We start from the raw sequence: 12378 nt of genomic DNA, 5'->3' as shown, positions 1-12378 counted from the left end.
GGCGGGGGGGGGGGGGGGAAAGAAGAGTAAAAAACCCAAAAAGTGGCTATTTCACACCAAAAAAACCTGCCCGGGGAGGGGGGGGGGGATGGGGACGCAACGCGTCGCCCCCCCCCCCCCCCCCCCCCAATCTGATCCCAAAGGCTTTTTACAAAACTTCTGACCTCGGTGTCCGCTCGAATGTGTTTGCGGGGGGGGTGGGGGGGTAATTTATTGTAAATGTGGGTTTTTATTGGGGGGGGCTCGGTGGGACCGATCCCTCCCCCCCCACCCCCCCCCCCCCGGCATCGCCACCCCCCCCCTTGTGTGTCCGTCCCCCCCCCCCCCCGTATTTATTTATCCCCAGGAGGCTGCAGCCGAGGGGGGGGGTCGGGAGGAGGATGGGGAGGCAAAAAAAAAAAGAAGAAGAATGCGGGGGGGGGGGGAAAGGCGAAAAAGGGAAAAAGGAAAAGAAACGGGAAGAAGCGACAGGAAAAAAAAAAAGGAAAAAGGTAAAACAGGCCTGGAAGGAAAAGAGCGGAGAAAAGAGGAATAACGGGGGAAAAAGGGAAAAGGAAAACCAAGGAAAAGAGGAAAATAAAGGGGAAAAAGGTACAAATTAAGGTAAAAGAAGAAAAAAAATAAAGAGGAAAAAGTAAAGTAAAGAGGAAAACAACCAAAGAAATGCGGAAAACTGAAAAGAGATAAAAGAGGGAGAAATGAAAGCAGACAAAAACGGAAAGAAAAAAAAAAAAAGAAATGGACGAAAAAGGTGTCAAAAAAAAAAAGGAAAAAGCAAAAAAAAAGGAAATACAAAAACGGGAAAAAGAAAAACAAAAAGGAGGAAGAATGTCGGGAAAAAAGAGAAAAAAAGGAGGAAAAAGGTACGATAAAAAGAGGAAAAAAGAGGAAATAGTCCGGGGGAAAAAAAAAAAAAAGAAGGAGGAAAAAAGGTCCAGAAAAAAAAAAAACAAACCAGGAGGAAAAAGGTCTGGAAAAAAAAAAAGAAAAAAGGGAGGAAAAAGGTCTGAAAAAAAGAGGAAAAAAGGAGGAAAAAGGTCTGGGAAAAAAAGAGAAAAAAAGGAGGAAAAAGGTCTGAAAAAACGAAAAAAGGATGAAAAAGGTCTGAAAAAAAGAGAAAAAAGGAAAAAAGGGAGGAAAAAAAGAAACAAAAAGAGGAAAAAAAAAAAAAAAAGGAAAAAAGCAAACCAAAAAAAAAACCCTAAAAAGCCAAAAAAAGGAGCAAACACAGAAAAGAGACCAAAAACCCACCAAAAACCCGCCTCCCCCCCCACCCCGCAGTGCCTGACCCCCCGCCCGCAGGAAACCAAAAATCTCCAGCGAAAGCTGAAGGAAAAACACCAAAACTCGCCGCTTTGGCCCCGAAACGGCTGGAAAAGGGACAAAAATGGAGGGGAGGGGGGAACAGCCCCCCCCTCCCTTCCCACCCCCCCCGCCGGACACATATACCTCATGGAGCCCCAAAATCCCCGCGTTTCACCTCATTTCGGCTCCGGCGGCTGAGAAATACTGTGAAGACGCGAAACAAGGGGAAAACAATAAAATCCTCCCCAAAAAAACTCTTGGGGGGGGGGGGGGAGCAGAAAAAAACCCAAACCCCCAGACACCCCCAAACGACGCCAGATTCGGGGGGGGGCGATCCCGTCCCTGAATGTAGCCCCGCCCCCTCTTCGTTTTTTGGGGGGGTTTGGGGCTTTTGGGGGGGTTTTGGACAGAGAGGGGAAAAAAAAAAGGGAGAAAAAAAAAAATTAACTTTTTTTTTCCGGGGGGGTAGGGTTGGAGGGAGGGGCAGCACCCCCTGTTTTTTGGGGGTGTGGGGTGGTTTTTTTGTTGTTTTTTTTGTGTTTTTTTCTACAGAAAATGGGCGTCATCGCTTCTTCCCGGAGCAACAGAGCAGAAAAATGCCAAAAAAAGGGGTGGGGGGAGGAAAAAAAAAAAAAATGGGGTGAGACACACACCCCACACCCCCCCCACACCCCCCCCCCCCAGACTGCGGGGAAGTGAGAGGAGACGCTCAAACAGCGACCAAACCAAAAACCAACCCCCCCCCCCAAAAAAAAAAAGAACTGAGGAGAAAAAGCGACAAAAAAGAAGAAGACGAATAAAAAGCCAAAAAAAAAAAAAAAGCCAGAAAATGCCAAAAAAAAAAAAAGCCAAAAAAAAAAAAAAAGCCAAAAGGTCAAAAAAAAAGCCAAAAAAAAAAAAAAGCCAAAAGGTTAAAAAAAAAAAAAAGCCAAAACCAAAAAAGCACCAAAAGGTCAAAAAAAAAAAAATTAAAAAAAAAAAAAACCCAAAAAAAGGACAAAATAAAAAAGAAGGATGGGAAAAGGACTTTAAGAAAAGGATAAGCAAAGGACTAAAAATGGCCAAAAAAAGGACAAAAAATGGCAAAAAATAAAAGGCGATGAAATGCCAGAAAAGGACGCAAAACGATAAAAAAGGACAAAAAAAAGGACAAAACAAAAGGACAAAAAAAGCCAAAAAAAAAGCCAAAAAAGCCAAAAAAAAAAAACCAAACCTGCACCCAAACCTCAGAAAAAAAAAAAAAAAACAAACCAAAAAAACCAAAACACACCAAAAAGTGTTTAAAAAAAAAAAAAAAGAAAAAACACAAAAAATTGATTTTATAGACCAAAAATTGACCCCGTCTCCAGGCGCGGAGCTCGGCGGGGGCTGTCACTCCCCGCCCCCGTGCCTGGGTCCCCCCGGGGCGGCGGTTTTTGGGGTGTCTCCCCCCGCGCCCCCCCCCCCGCCCCGTGACCCCCCCCGGGCCGATCTCGTTAACGAAGCTTTAATTGCAGCTGCCAAACCAAAAAAGGGGCCCGGGGGGGGGAGGGGGGGCCCTTCGCCATATACCTCAGATACTTTTAAGAGAAACCAAATAGAAATTGGGGGGGGGGGACACACGCGACCCCCCCCCCGACCCCCCAACCCCACCAGGTTTTGGGTTGGGGGGGGGAGGGGGGACACCCCCACCTCCCCTCCCCCATCTGGGTGCTCTTGGGCTGGTGTCCTCGTTCGTTTCATTGGGGGGTGGGAGTGGCCTGGGGGGTCGGGGTCAAGGTCATGGTGGTGATGATGATGGTGATGGTGATGCTGTGACTGAGCTCCAGGTGCTGGTGGCCTTGAGGTCCTCCAGGGGACCGTGACCTTGGGGACCTCCATGGGCCTGTGACCTTGGGGACCTCCATGGCCCCGTGACCTTGGGGGCCTCCATGGACCTGTGACCTTGGGGGCCTCCATGGACCCGTGACCTTGGGGATCTCCACTGGACCGTGACCTTGGGGACCTCCATGGGCCTGTGACCTTGGGGACCTCCATGGCCCCGTGACCTTGGAGACCATCATCACAGCCTTGAGAACCTCTGTGGTGACGCGGCCTCGAGGACCTTCCTGATGTCCCGGCCTTGGGGAACCTCCATGGACCGTGACCTTGGGGGTCCCCGTGGTGCCGTTGTCCTTGGAGACTTCCATGGCGTCGTGGCCTTGAGGTGTCATGACCTTGGGGAATGTCGCCGGGGCCGTGGCCTTGAGGACCTCCATGGTGCCACGTCCTTGAGGTCCTCCGTGCTGTCGTGGCCTTGAGGACCTCCATGGGACCGTGACCTTGGGGACATCCACAGGGCTGTGGCCTTGAGGAGAACCTCCATTGGACCGTGGCCTTGAGGTCCTCCATGGTGTCGTGGCCTTGGGGACGTCTACAGGGTCATGGCCTCACGGAGCTCCAGGCGTCGCGGCCTTGGGGACCTCCATGGAGCCATGACCTTGGGGACCTTCACTGGACCATGGTCTGGAGGATCTCCACGGCATCGTGGCCTTGGGGACCTCCATGGGACCATGACCTTGGGGACCTCCATGGCCTTGGTGACCTCCGTGGCATCGTAGAGCTCTGCGGTGACACGTCCCCGGTGACCCGCCGCGTCCTCGGGATCTTCTGCCGCGTTGTGGCCTCGAGGACCCACCGTGACGTCGTGGCCTCAAGGTCGTCTGTGGTGTCGTCGTGGCCTTGGGGAGCTTCGAGGGGTCGTGGCCTTGGTGACCTCTGTGGCGCCATGACCTTGAGGTCCTCCATGGAGTCACGACCTTGAGGTCCTCCATGGGGTCATGACCTTGAGGTCCTCCATGGGGTCAAGACCTTGAGGTGGAGTCGTGACCTTGAGGTCCTCCGTGTGGTCCTGGAGGGACTCTCCCGCTGGTGCCCCCCCCCTTTCCCACCTCCGCGGGTGGCCCGAGGCAGCGAGTCCCCCCGTCCTACAGCCAAAGAGGGCCGGGGGGGGTCAGAGGCCCCCCCAAGCCCCTGCACCCCCAAACCCTGACACCCCCCCCCCACAACCCCCCCCACATCCCCCCCCCCCGGACATATACCTCATAGACCTGTGCTCAACCAAAGAGCCGCCCCCCCCCGGGGTGCGGGGGGGGCCACGGCGCTTCGGGGGGGGGTGGGGGGGGTGTCCCCCACTTCCTCCCCCCCCCTTGGGTTTGTTGTTTTTCTTTTTTTTCAGGGGGGGGTCCCCCACTTCTCGGTGCGTCTCCCGTTCCCGGGGCGTCCCCCGTCCCCCCCCCCGTGTGTGTGTGTGTGTGTGTCCCCGTTTCCTGGTTCTTTGGGGGGGGGGTGTCCCCCCCCTTGGGGGTGCCCCCCCATTCCCGGTGCGTCCTCGCGGCGGGGTAGGGGTGTGTGTCCCCCAGTTTTTGGGGGCTCGGGGGGCTCGGCTTCCCCCCCTTCCCCATCCCCAAGATGGGGACAAGCCCCCCCACAAGAGAGTGAGATTTGCACCCCCCAGCCCCGGGGGGGGGTGGGGGGGTGACCTCGTCTGTGACACCCCCCCCCCCAACATTCCAACACCACCCCCCCCCCGTGTCCCCGGGGGCAGCGAGCGAAGCGCAGAGCAAACCAAAGATGTCCACCCGCCGCCCGCCCCCTTTTGTAAGAGACGTTAGAAAAAAAAAAAATTAAAAAAATTTTAAAAATTTAAAAAAAAAAATTTAAAAAAAATTTTAAAAAATAAATTAAAAAAAAAAAAACAAACGCCACAAAAAAAAAAAAAATCCAAACTGGGGAGAAAGAAAAAAAAAAAAAAAACAAAAAAATGGAAAAAGGTGAAAAAAAGAGGAGAGGAAAAAAAAAAAAGAAAAAAGAAAAAGGAAAATTTCTATGCGAAAGGCCCCTCCCCCCAAATGTCTATTTTTGACGCCGCGTATGTGTGGACCGCCCGGCCCCGCCCCTCGCCTGGCCACGCCCCTCTATGGCACCTCCCCTTGTTGTGGCCCCACCCCCTTTCCCATAGACCCTCCCCTCCTCCATAACCCTCTCCCTTTTTTCCACAGCCCCTCCCCTTTCTCCATTGCTCCCCCCCTTTCTCCATCGCTCCTCCCCTTTCTCCACAGCCCCGCCTCTTCCTCCATAGCCCCTCCCCTTGCTCCATAGCCCACCCCCTTTCCCCATAGCCCCTCCCCATTTTCCATAGCCCCTCCCCTCCAGCCCCTCCCCTTTTAGCCCCTCCCCCTGTCCGTGTGTCCGTGTCCCCCCCCCCGGGTGGCCGCGCGCGTGACGTCACCTCCCGCCTCCTTCCTCCGTTGTTCTAGTTTTGGGGTTTTGGGGTTTTTTTTTCCCTTTTTTTATTTTTCTTTTTTCCTTTTTTTTCCTTTTTTCCCCCCGGCCCCATTCCAGGGCGGGTTCGGGTTTGGGTTTGGTTTTTGTTTTTTTTTTTTTTGTAACTTGCGTGTGTTCGCCCGACGGGAACAATAAAGGATTGTACAGATCTGGTGCCTCCTCCTCTGTCCGACCCCCCCGGACCCCCCAAATCCCCCCCCACACCCATTGGTACCTCCCAGACCCCCCAAATCCCCCCCCACACCCATTGGTACCTCCCAGACCCCCCAAATCCCCCCCCACACCCAGTGGTACCTCCCAGACCCCCCCAAATCCCCCCCCACACCCATTGGTACCTCCCAGACCCCCCAAATCCCCCCCCACACCCAGTGGTACCTCCCAGACCCCCCCAAATCCCCCCCCACACCCATTGGTACCTCCCAGACCCCCCCAAATCCCCCCCCCACACCCATTGGTACCTCCCAGACCCCCCAAATCCCCCCCCACACCCATTGGTACCTCCCAGACCCCCCCAAATCCCCCCCCCACACCCATTGGTACCTCCCAGACCCCCCAAATCCCCCCCCCCCACCCATTGGTACCTCCCAGACCCCCCCAAATCCCCCCCCCACACCCATTGGTACCTCCCAGACCCCCCAAATCCCCCCCCCACACCCATTGGTACCTCCCAGACCCCCCAAATCCCCCCCCCACACCCAGTGGTACCTCCCAGACCCCCCCAAATCCCCCCCCCACACCCATTGGTACCTCCCAGACCCCCCAAATCCCCCCCCACACCCAGTGGTACCTCCCAGACCCCCCCAAATCCCCCCCCCACACCCATTGGTACCTCCCAGACCCCCCAAATCCCCCCCCCACACCCAGTGGTACCTCCCAGACCCCCCCAAATCCCCCCCCCACACCCATTGGTACCTCCCAGACCCCCCAAATCCCCCCCCACACCCAGTGGTACCTCCCAGACCCCCCAAATCCCCCCCCACACCCAGTGGTACCTCCCAGACCCCCCAAATCCCCCCCCACACCCAGTGGTACCTCCCAGACCCCCCAAATCCCCCCCCACACTCAGTGGTACCTCCCAGACCCCCCAAATCCCCCCCCCCCACCCATTGGTACCTCCCAGACCCCCCCAAATCCCCCCCCCACACCCATTGGTACCTCCCAGACCCCCCAAATCCCCCCCCCCACCCATTGGTACCTCCCAGACCCCCCAAATTCCCCCCCCCACACCCATTGGTACCTCCCAGACCCCCCCAAATCCCCCCCCCCCACCCATTGGTACCTCCCAGACCCCCCAAATCCCCCCCACACACCCAGTGGTACCTCCCAGACCCCCCAAATCCCCCCCCCACACCCATTGGTACCTCCCAGACCCCCCCAAATCCCCCCCCCACACCCATTGGTACCTCCCAGACCCCCCAAATCCCCCCCCACACCCAGTGGTACCTCCCAGACCCCCCAAATCCCCCCCCACACCCAGTGGTACCTCCCAGACCCCCCCAAATCCCCCCCCCACACCCATTGGTACCTCCCAGACCCCCCAAATCCCCCCCCCACACCCATTGGTACCTCCCAGACCCCCCAAATCCCCCCCCCACACCCATTGGTACCTCCCAGACCCCCCAAATCCCCCCCACACCCATTGGTACCTCCCAGACCCCCCAAATCCCCCCCCCCACCCATTGGTACCTCCCAGACCCCCCAAATCCCCCCCAATTTGGTACCTCCCACCCCCCCCTCCTTCCCTTTTGGTACAACCCAAAATCCCTGAATCCCCCCCATTTAACTCCATTTTGGTTCAATCCATCCCCCCCCAAACCCCCCGTTGGTACGTCCCAGCCTCCGCCCCCCCCCTTCCGCCGCGTTGGTTCCTCCCGTTTCCAAGATGGCGGAACCGCGCCCTGACGTCACCGGGCTCGGGCTCGGGGTGGCGGGGGGCGTGGCCGCGCGGTGATTGGTCGCCCGGCCCTGCGCGGGGCGGCGGGGATTGGTCGGTCCGCGGCGGCCAATAGGGAGGCGGGATGTTGGGGGGTGCCGGCGGGGGGGGAAGGGGGGAGAGAGAGAGAGAGAGGGAGCGAGAGCGGGAGAGAGACGGGAGGTGAGGGGGGGGGGAGACACACGGGGGGTTTCCGGAGGGCTGAGGGGGGTCCCGAAAGGGGCTGGGGGGGGTAACAAGGGGTCTGGGGGGGTCTGAGGGGGTCCTGAAGGGGTCTGGGGGGGTAACAAGGGGTCTGGGGGTGTCTGAGGGGGGTAACAGGGGTCTGGGGGGGGTCTTGAGCGGGTTAAGGGGGGGTAGGGGGGTCCTGAAGGGGTCTGGGGGGGGTGTGAGGGGGGTAACAGGGGGCTGAAGGGGTCTGGGGGGTTATAAGGGGGGTCACAGGGGTCTGGGGGGGTCTTCATGGTGGGTAAGGGGAGCTGGGGGGGTTAAAGGGGTAACAGGGGGCTGAGGGGGTCCTGAGGGCGGTAACAGGGGTCTGGGGGGGTCATGAGGAGGCCTGGGGGGGTTCCTGTGTGGTTTAAGGGGGGGCTGGGGCAGTCCTGAAAGGGTCTGGGGGGGGGGTAACAGGGGTCTGGGGGTGTTCTGAGGAGAGGCCATAGGATGGGGGGACACAACACTCTGTTGGGGGCGAGGGGGGGGGCTCTGAGGTATTTTGGGGGGCCCTGAGAGGGGTGTTAGGGGCTGGGGGGGGGGCAGGTCCTGAGGGGAACTGTGGGGGGCCCTGAGGGGGTGCCGGGTCTGTTGGACTGGGGGGGTGATTTAAGGGGTCGGGGGGGGATCTTGGGTGGTCGGGGGGGCCATGAGGGATCTGGGGGGGTCAGAGGGGCCCTGAAGAATCTGGAGGGACTGAGGGGGGGTGTCCCTGGGGGAGTTGGGGGGGGCCTGAGGGATCTGGGGGGTCAGGGGGATTCTGAGAGATATGGGGGGGGGGGGTCCCTGGGGGGTCCCTGAGAGACCGGGGGGGGGGTCAGGGGGACCCTGAGGGATCTGGGGGGTCTGTGAGAGATCGGGGGGGGGGGTCAGGGGGACCCTGATGGTTCTGGGGGTTCCCTGAGAGACTGGGAGGGGGTGAGGGGGACCCTGAGGGATCTGGGGGGTCCCTGAGAGACTGGGGGGGGGGCTGTCAGGAGCACCCTGAGGCCTGGGGGACACCCCCAACCCCCCCCGTCAGGTCAAAGAGGGGGGGTCCCCCCAAGGACCTCAGTCAGGCTGTGCTTCCCCCCCCTCCCGCTTCCTCTCCTCTCTGACATGTCCCCCCCCGGCTTTTTTTCTCCCTCCCCAGCTCTCCCCTCCCCTTGCCCTCCCCCCCCCACCCCAATCTATTATTTTTTTTACCCCCCGCCCCCCCCCTTTGCCGCCGCCATGTCGTCGCCGCCCGAGGAGACGGTGCTGCTGGTGGAGCATCGCTACGTGTGCTCGGAGTGCAGCCACCTCTCGGCCTCGCTGGAGGACGCCCTCCTGCACCAGCAGCACCACCTGGGGGGGCCCCCGCACCCCCCGCACCACTACGAACTGGTGGGACTGGCCGGCGACTACCAAGCGCTGGCGGTGCCGGAGAGCAGCCAGTACCAGTGCCTGGAGTGCGGGCAGTTACTGGTGTCGCCGGGGCAGCTGCTGGAGCACCAGGAGATGCACATCAAGATGGTGGGGCAGGACACGGAGACCCCGACCCCGCCTCCGCCGCCGCCCCCCCCCGGCGCCAAACCACCCCCCGGCGCCATCCACTATGAGTGCGTGGAGTGCAAGGCGCTGTTCGCCAGCCAGGAGGTTTGGCTCGCCCACCGCCAGAGCCACCGCGCCGCCGGCGCGGCCGCGCCGGGGCAGAACCAGGCGCTGGTGGATCTGGAACATTCCTACCGCAAACCGGAGGAGGAGGACGAGGAGGAAGAGGAGGACGAGGAGGAAGGCGCGGGAGCGGCGGGCGGCGGTTCGGCCACGGTGCAGCTGCTCCTGTACGAGTGCGGCGAGTGCCTGCAGCTCTTCCAGAGCCCCAAAGATTTCCTGGAGCACCAAGCGGCTCATTTGGCCTCGCCGGCGATTAACGGCGCCGCTAACGAGTCGCCCGCCCCCGCCGATCACAGCTACAAGCTCAAGCAAAGCCCCGAGGAGCCCAAAGCGCCGCCGCCGCCAGTGCCGCCGCCGCGGCCGGCCGAGCAGCGCTGCGCCGAGTGCCAGCAGCTCTTCGCCACCGCGCACCAGCTGCAGCTGCACCTGCGGTGCCACCGCCTGGGCGCCTTCCAGTGCCCGCTCTGCAGCAAGGTGCTGCCCTCGCCGCCGGCGCTGGAGCAGCACCTGGGGGGCCACAGCGGGGAGTCGCATTTCCTCTGCCTCGACTGCGGTCTGGCCTTCGACACCGAGGCCGTGCTGCTGGCGCACCGCCGCACGCACTGCCCCAACCCGCTGCACCGCTGCCCCTGCGGGAAGGCTTTCGTCAACATGACCAAGTTCCTCTACCACCGCCGCACGCACGGCCCCGCCGCGCCGCCGCCGCCGCCCGAGCCCCCCGCGCCGCCGCCGCCTCCCCTCGCCGTGATTTACGCCCCGCCGGCCGCCGCCGAGCCGCCGGCGCCCGCCTACCGCTGCCTGATGTGCGCCAAAGCCTTCTCCAAAGCGCCGCAGCTGGCGCGGCACCAGCGCTTCGTGCACCGCCTGGAGCGCCGGCACAAGTGTCCCACCTGCGGGAAGATGTTCAAAAAAAAATCCCACGTCCGCAACCACCTGCTGACGCACACCGGGGAGCGGCCCTTCGCCTGCCAGGAGTGCGGCAAGAGCTTCAACTCGCAGGCCAACCTGCTGCGGCACCGCCTGACGCACACGGGCGAGCGGCCCTACGAGTGCGAGCTGTGCCACAAGCGCTTCACGCAGTCGTCCACCCTGCGCCAACACCTCTTCGTGCACAGCCGCCGCTACCCCTACAAGTGCCAGGAGTGCGGCGTCCGCTTCCACCGGCCCTACCGCCTCCTCATGCACCGCTACCACCACACCGGCGAGTACCCCTACAAGTGCCAGCAGTGCGGGCGCTCCTTCCTCCTCCGCCGCCTGCTCGAGGTTCACCAGCTCAGCCACGCCGGGCGCCAGCCCCACGTCTGCGCCGGCTGCGGCGCCGCCTTCGTCACCGCGCTGCAGCTCCGCGAGCACAAGTGCGGCAAAATCAGCCGCCGCTTCGAGTGTCCCACCTGCGGGAAGAAAGTCAACTCGGCCGCGCGGCTGCGGGCTCACGAGAGGCTCCACAACCCGCCCGGAGCCGCCGTTTCGCCGCCGGCGGTGACGGCTCCGCCGACCGCTCCGCCGCGGCCTCGCCCGCCCTGCGCCAAAACCTTCGAGTGCGGCGACTGCAAGAAGCTCTTCAGCACCGAGACGTCGCTGCAGGTGCACCGCCGCATCCACACGGGCGAGCGGCCCTACCCCTGCCCCGACTGCGGGAAAGCGTTCCGCCAGTCCACCCACCTCAAGGACCACCGGCGCCTCCACACCGGCGAGAAGCCCTTCAAGTGCGAGGAGTGCGGGAAGGCCTTCGCCATCGCCGTGCGCCTGGCCGAGCACCGCCGCATCCACACCGGCGAGCGGCCGTACCGCTGCGAGGCCTGCGGCAAGGCCTACCGCTCCTTCTCCAACCTCTGGAAGCACCGCAAACTCCACCAGCAGCAGCAACACCAACAGCAACCGCAACAACAGCCCGACGCCGACAACACCGTCGCCGACGCCCCGGCGGACTACGGCGCCGCTCTGGCCGTGGTGGAAACCATCGAGATTTACCCGGCGCTGCCTGAAAATCAACCTCCCGCCGAGGAGGGGGCGCTGGGGGATGGCGGAGGGGCTGGGGGGGGTGTGAATTGAGGGAGGGGGGGACGTCGAGGGGGCCCCCACGTGCGCACCGCGCTACCCTGCCCTATTGACAACCCCCCCTCCCGGAAAAAAAAAAAAAAAATAAATCACGTGAGGGGTCATGGGTAGGTCCTGGAGGGGGGGTGCAGGGGTTCGCGTGGGGTTTGGGGGATTGGGGTACCCCCCCTGTGCCCCTCTAAAGGGGTCCTGGGTCTGCCCTGGGGGGGTCTCAAGCCCATTTTGGGGACTGAGGGATCCCCCTGTGCCCCCCCAAGGGGTCTCAGATATGCCCGGGGGGGGTCTCACCCCCATTTTGGGTATTGGGGGACCCCTCCATGCGCCCCCAAGGACACCCAGGGGGTCTCAGCTCAGTCCTGGGGGGTCTCACCCTCGTTTTGGGGATTGGGGGACCCCCCCCGTGCCCCCCTAAAGGGGTCCCAGATCTGCCCTGGGGGGTCTCATCCCCATTTTGGGGATCGGGGGGAGGTCTCACACCTATTTTGGGGACTGAGGGACCCCCCTGTGCCCCCCCCAGGGGGTCCCAGATATTCCCTGGGGGGGTCTTACCCCTCTTTCGGGTATTGGGGGACACCCTGTGCCCCCCCCAAGGAGTCTCAGACATGCCCTGGGGGGGTCTCACCCCAGTTTTGGGCATTGGGGGGCATCCCTGTAACCCCCCCCAAAGGACACTCAGGGGGTCCCATCTCGGTCCTGGGGGGGCGGGTCTTACCCTGGTTTTGGGGATTGGGGGACCCCCTTGTGCCCCCCCAAGGGGTTCTGGATCAGTCCTGGGGGGTCTCACCCACATTTTGGGGACTGAAGGGCCCCCTTCACCCCCCCCAGGGACACCCAAGGGGGTCCCAGCTCAGTCCTGGGGGGTCTCACCCCCATTTGGGTGGATTGAGGGGAGGTCTCGCACCTATTTCGGGGACTGAGGAACCCCCCCG

General features: G+C 61.3%; 1 protein-coding gene across 1 annotated transcript; it reads left to right on the top strand.

Annotated features, from left to right (window-relative positions):
* Window positions 1-8953: 8953 nt before the first annotated feature.
* ZNF574 (zinc finger protein 574) lies at window positions 8954-11562 on the top strand. The gene has a single exon (XM_074930376.1). The coding sequence runs from the start codon at window positions 8969-8971 to the stop codon at window positions 11441-11443; it is 2475 nt and encodes an 824-aa protein (XP_074786477.1). The 5' UTR covers window positions 8954-8968; the 3' UTR covers window positions 11444-11562.
* The last annotated feature ends 816 nt before the right edge of the window (window positions 11563-12378 follow it).

This window comes from Athene noctua, chromosome 33, assembly GCF_965140245.1.
Source record: "Athene noctua chromosome 33, bAthNoc1.hap1.1, whole genome shotgun sequence".
Taxonomy (NCBI): domain Eukaryota; kingdom Metazoa; phylum Chordata; class Aves; order Strigiformes; family Strigidae; genus Athene; species Athene noctua.
Note: the sequence above shows the minus strand (reverse complement) of the source record. Positions and strands in the feature narration are given on the sequence as shown.